Source organism: Chrysochloris asiatica, unplaced genomic scaffold, assembly GCF_000296735.1.
Source record: "Chrysochloris asiatica unplaced genomic scaffold, ChrAsi1.0 scaffold00016, whole genome shotgun sequence".
Taxonomy (NCBI): domain Eukaryota; kingdom Metazoa; phylum Chordata; class Mammalia; order Afrosoricida; family Chrysochloridae; genus Chrysochloris; species Chrysochloris asiatica.
Genome location: NW_006408534.1, coordinates 14990501 through 14996970, shown reverse-complemented (window position 1 = coordinate 14996970; position 6470 = coordinate 14990501). Strand labels below are relative to the sequence as shown.

Sequence of the window (6470 nt, the reverse complement as noted above, 5' to 3'; positions counted from 1 at the left end):
CTTGTGAGGGTTGGAAATGTAAAGGTAGACATTTTATAGCAAGGAGGGGAGTGATTAACTTTTCAGTCTAGGAGTGGAGGTCCCTGGGACCATCAGTGGAGAAAAGCGGAGTGCGTGACCCTACCCAGAGAAGCAGTGATGCCTGAGATAGAGGCAGAGATGATGATGACGTGGAGAGATGGAGCAGCTGGAGACTTTAGATCCAGAGAGGGAGAGGGGCTGTGTGATGATGACGGGGGGCAGGCTTGTAGTGTATACCCATTGGTCGGTTGATGATGCATGGAGGGGATTGTAACTATACCAATGAAACGATATACGATAGGATATAGGATGAATGTAAAACTAATGTTCTACCATGTAAGCCATCACATTCACAATAAAACATTAAAAAAAAAAAAAGAGCCAATAATACCGAAGGAGAAAGTCCAAGGTGCACTGAAGGAATTGGCAAAGAACAAGAAACCAGGAACTGATGGAATAAAAATTGAAATCATTCAAGAAAATGAGGCGGCACAGGAGGCACTCATTCATCTCTGCCAGGAAATCTGGAAGACAACTATCTGGCGACTGAATGGAAGAGATCCGTATTTGTGCCCATTCCAAAGAGAGGTGACCCAATGGAATTGGGAAATCGTTGGACAATCTCTTTGATATCCCAGTTGAATAAAGTTTTGCTGAAGGTAATACAGAAATAGCTGCAAGAATACATTGACAGAGAACTTCCAGAGGTTCAAGCTGGATTCAGAAGAGGCTGTGGAATGAGGGATATCACTGCTGATGTCAAATGGATCTTGGCTGAAAGCAGAGAATATCAGAAAGATGTCTACCTGTGCTTTATTGACTGTGCAAAGGCTTTCGATTGTGTGGATCATGACAAGCTATGGACAATATTGGGAAGTATGAGTATTCCTGAACACTTAATTGTGCTCATGAGAAATATGTACCTGGACCAGGAGACAGTTGTTAGAACAGAACATGGGAACACTGAATGTTTTAAAATTAAGAAAGGTGTGCAACAAGGCTGTATTCTTTCACCATACTTATTCAACCTGTATGCTGAGCAAATAATCCAAGAAGATGGGTTCTATGAAGAAAAATGTGGCATCAGGATTGGAAGAAAACTCATTAACAACCTGCAATATGCAGATCATACAACCTTGCTTGCTGAAAGTGAAGAGGACTTAAAACATTTACTGATGAAGCTCAAAGAGCACAGCCTTTGGTATGGACTACATCTCCATGTCAAGAAAACAAAAATCCTCACCACTGGACCAATAAATAATACCCTTATCAACGGAGAAAAGATTGAAGTTGTCAAGGACTTCATTCTTCTTGGACCAACTATCAACTCTCATGGAAACAGCAGTCAAGAAATCAAACGACATATTGCATTACGCAAAATCTGTTGCACAAGACCTTTTTAAAGTGTTGAAGAGCAAAGATATCAGCTTGAGGACTAAGGTGTGCCTGACCCAAGCCATGGTATTTTCAATAACCTCATATGCATGCAAAAGCTGGACAGTGAATAAGGAACACCGTAGAAGAATTGATGCTTTTGAGTTATGGTGTTGGAGGAGAATATTGAAAGTGCCATGGGCTGCCAAAAGAACCAATAGATCCGTTTTGGAAGTGCAGCCAGAGTGCTCCTTGGAAGCCAAGGTGGCCAAACTTCATCTCTCATACTTTGGACATATTGTCAGGAGGAACCAGTCACTGGAGAAGGACATCATGTTTGTTAAGGTGGTGGGTCAGAGAAAAAGAGGAAGACCCCCAACAAGATGGACTGGCCAAGTAGCAGCATCCATGAACTCAAGAGTGGCAATAGTAGTGAAAGGTTGGCTCAGGATCAGGCAGTGTTTCGTTCTGCTGTGCGTAAAGTCACTATGAGTCAGTACTGACATATAGATAACAACAACATATAGATAACAAAAACAAAATTAACATTTATTAATATAACACTATCATCTAATTTAAACAACTTGTTTGGACTTTTTCAAATGCCCCAATAATAAGCTGTATAACAAAAGAAAATCCTGGGTCATGAGTTACAGTCATTTATGATGTTCCAACTCTTAGGTACCCTGTAAATGGTTCCCAAGGAGCAGGTAGTGGGTTTGAACTGCCAATCCTTAGGTTAGAAGCTGTGCCACCCAGATCCCTTTTGAAGCATACAGGCCAGTTATGTTGGGTTTGATGTTGTTTCCTCTGGGTCTGCTTTAGGTTATGCATTTTTAGCAGGAGCAGTACAGAAATGAGACTGTGTGTCCCAGAGCATATGACCAGGAGGCCCATGAAATCAGAGTATCTCATTACTGGTGATAATCCGCAGTGCTCTCCACTATACAATTACTGTGCCTCCTTTTAAATATCTTATCTGGAGACATTTTCAAACTACATCAATATGCTGTTTCTTACTCATCTTTTAACCACTAGTTTTATCACTGAATTTTTTTTTTAATTTCTTGTTCTTTAATTAAAGAACTTTCTAAGTAAGTTTATCTAACATATATCTGAACACATAGATGCTACAGCATGCAACTACTTGCTCCCAACTTTTTGGGCACAGTTAAGATCACAGGAACACACTCATACCAACCACTAGGTCAAGCCCATGAAAAGAAACCCACAAATAAACAGGAAACCAAACGTTTTTCATATAAAACTGGTAGTGTAGTGATGAGGGTGTTTTTGCTGGCAGTAGAAAGATGTACAGCATTCTTTGTCTTCAGTGATTACGAAGTAATGATGACGCTTACTTTCTAAAAAATCCCTATATTCAGATTTAAACACTTGCTTGGGAAAATAAGATACTGCCTAGCAGCAATAATATAAACACCACACCTTCAGCATTTTTTTAAAAGTTATAATAGTTTAAAATATTTCAAATGCTGTAATTTTCTGTACAGACCTCTCCCAGCAAAGAGAATTGGTAGGTGATTTTTTTTTATTTCCCCTGCCCCTAGACTGTTCAGCCCCTCCATTTGAAACTTCTTTCTCCTCCCCTACTCAAGACCTAGATTCCTATTTTACTAGATTTCACCACATTGCATTTCAGTTGAAAGCAATGTGGTGAAATCTAGTAAAAGGGTAGCAGGATGAATGGGCACTACTCTACTCATAAATTCTTTCAATAAAACTGTCCTTACCTGCTGTGGAAAACAGGTGCGGACTGAGTGTTCTGTGTAACCAAAAGATGGCCCTTCAAAGACAGCTGTTGGGAGCTTCAGAACTTCCTTCAGAAACTGGTCAAACTTGCTAAATATCATTAAGCCATTGGAATCTGACATCTGGGAGAAAACATCTATGAGAACAAAACCAAAAGGTCAAATGACAAAGAAACACCAGTTTTTAAATTAATGGCTATATGTTATTTGCTATACCATTTAAATATATCATAAAGGTATTATGATTCTTAGTCCATATTAGAATGAATCTCACTCTAATCAACACTGCTGTTCATATATCTAATCAGGAGCTCAAAAACAATATGGCAAAGAAATGTGCCCTAAGCTTTTTTCACAAAATTGAGCTTCCTGACAAACACATTAGTGAGTCAAATATATACAACAGACAAATCATTATGTTCACTTTGCTGATGAGTGTTCTCCTTACCACTCACTATTATTCCACCTAAACGTCAAACCAAATAACCTTTCATTTACATTTAGTACTCTTTTTGAGCGTGCATCAGTAGAGGATATAAAGATTTTTCATTTTATTTATATATAACCTCATTTTGTTGCAAGAAATTTGCAGAATCACACCCTTGTTTATATCTCAGCATCAGAAGATGTGTTTATATAAGACATATGCATGTTTGACAACATGAAAAGAATGGCAGATTGGCAATGGAGGTATGAAAGAAATGGTATTACATTTGTATATTCATATACTAATTATGTGCTGCATACCTGTGAAAGAATAAATGTGAAGAGAACATAGAGTATGTTTAAAATATTCCATTCAGCAAGTTTCAAAGTAAAATAAAAGAATTCATTCATATAAATGCTTATATTCCAAAGTACTTTGAAACTTGTTAAGTGCCATTGTGTCAGGAAGACCCTATTTTTACATCAAGTCTGGCCCAATCAGCAAGGAAAACAATTTCCAGTGCTATAATTATTTTTTATCTTCTTGGAAAGAGAGTTTCTCATATCGTCAGTTATTCTGCTCTCATCCACAGTTGAGGAAGAAAGGAAAAATAGCTAGAAGCCCAAGAACAATTTGGAGAAGATGTGTACCTGAAGCTTTATTAAACAACTGATCTTTCTGACATCTACAAAGAGAAATCAATAATTTCCTGAGGCCTTGCCAAACACACCATTTTGAAAAGTCATACTCTATATATTCTTAGTTAACAGATAATACTAAAAACCTATGAGTACTAGATGTATGTAATTGGAACACATATGCATTAATCTTTAGGTTAACTTTGGGGAATCTATCCTGAAGCATTAGATATAGAAAAACATTTTTTTTTTTAATGTACTAATCAAAGGCTCTTGGTGTAGTGCCGTAGGACCAGCACTACATTGCAAACATTAAAAAAGCAAGAAAATGCCGAAGCGGGGGAGAGGAGAATCCTCAATATATCGTCTGACAAAAGCTGCTACTTCATAGTTGAAGGAAGAGTAATAAATACCCGTGTAGGGGGGAAAAATCCAGTAAGAGCCTAATGGAAAGTAAAATCAATTAATTAACAAATACACATGAAGTTCCTACTATTGATCCAGGCGCCAAGGACTCTACTAGGTGTTCTGCAGCACTACAAAAATATGATATATAGTCCTTAGTTATATAACTAGAAAAAGAAGATACATATGAAGCAAAGAATTAAGAGCTAAGCTGACTCAAAATACAACAGAAAGAATAGAGGCCTAATGAGCATTTGTTAAGTTATACCATGGATGGGAGTTCAAGCCCACCAGTTGTTCCATAGGAGAAAGATAAGGCTTTTTTTTTTCTGCTCCTGCAAAGATTTACAGCTTTAGAAACCATATACAAGGTCACTAATAGTCAGAACCACTCAATGGCACTTAACAACAACCATGTAACAGGAACCATGATAGGTAACTATAACTGAGTCTGCTGATAGTCACTCAGTATTTGTTATCTTCTTTTTCCTTAGCAACAAAGTATTGACTTTATTTGGTGCACCATAAAACCCAACTAAGAGAGTATACTTTCCAGTCTCCCTTTAGCAAGGTGGAGCCATGCGACTATGTTCTGGACAGCCAGATTATTAGCAGATCCTGAGAACAGAAGAACTAGATGGTGCCAGGCTACCATTACCAACTGTTCTGAAAGGGATCACATTAGAAGGTGTAGGATAGAATGGGAGAAAATGTGAAATAAAACTCAAAAGTGAAGGAAAAAAAAAAGACTGGGCTTACTAGTCAGAAAGAGACTACAGGAACATGAGACTTTGACCCTCAGTCACACTTCAAGTCTGGAACTAAACTCACCCTTATGGTTCAATTTTAGCCAAGTACTAGATTAGGTATATAGGAGGGGCAACAACACTAGTAAGGTATGATCACTATGGAATGATCAATTATTCAAGAGATGAAAAGGGCAGCACTGACCTAAGGACAACTTTGAGAAGGGATGGAAAGGAAGGTGGAATGGGAATAAGAATCACAGACAGGGAAGAAGGAAGTGCGGTAACTGTTGTTATATGGTAGATACTGCAATCATTGAGGTGAAACAAAGTATATGAGCTGCTGAATATAAAATGATTAGATAATCTACTCTGTAAACTTTCAAAATAAAATGTTAAGGAAAAAAAGAGAAGAGTCTTAGCAGAAAAACTATTAGAGACTTCTAGGAAAAGTAGTTACAGAAAGTTGACAAAACTGAAGAACAGGCCCTTTTACCTTACTCTATTTCTCCTTTTGTTGCCTGAAATACAATTATGATAGCTGGAGCTCTAGCAGTCACTTTAGACCATGTGGTCATCATGAGGTAGAAGGCATACATTAGAGTGGTAAAAGAGAAGAATTAAAGAAAGTACTAAAAGTTCCAGACTACCACTTCTAGACAAGGGCTTTGAATCCATTCAAACCAGTTCAGCCATGGCTGACAAAGTAAAATCAAAACAGACCTGAATTTTTTAAGTTTGGGTGAGGCAGAACAATAATTGGAACAAGAAAAATTATGAGTCACAGTGCTGGAATAGGAGACATGGAGAAGTCCAGAGATGTGAGCCCTTTTAGGAGCCTGATGTGGGAGACCAGATTACAGCGACTCCTCACTTGATCAACTATCTCAATGCTAATATTTTACATTTACAACAATAGCAAAAAATATGCTATTTTGTACATTAATGACAAACACCTGGTGGAGAACAAACAAGATGGCAGATCGGGTGGACGTATAGCAGAGAGCTCCACCAACACAGAATACCCGACCAAGCAGGTTCAGGGGATGGTCCCAGAATTCTGAATCACATATAAAGGAATACTTAGAAG

General features: G+C 38.0%; 1 protein-coding gene across 1 annotated transcript in view; it reads right to left on the bottom strand.

The window, feature by feature from the left end:
- Positions 1–6470, bottom strand: part of DTNB (dystrobrevin, beta) — a 392167-nt gene that overhangs the window by 296143 nt on the left and 89554 nt on the right. The window contains exon 5 of the mRNA XM_006835297.1: positions 3147–3301. Coding sequence (XP_006835360.1) covers positions 3147–3301 — 155 coding nt within the window. The remainder of the gene's footprint in view (positions 1–3146; positions 3302–6470) is intronic.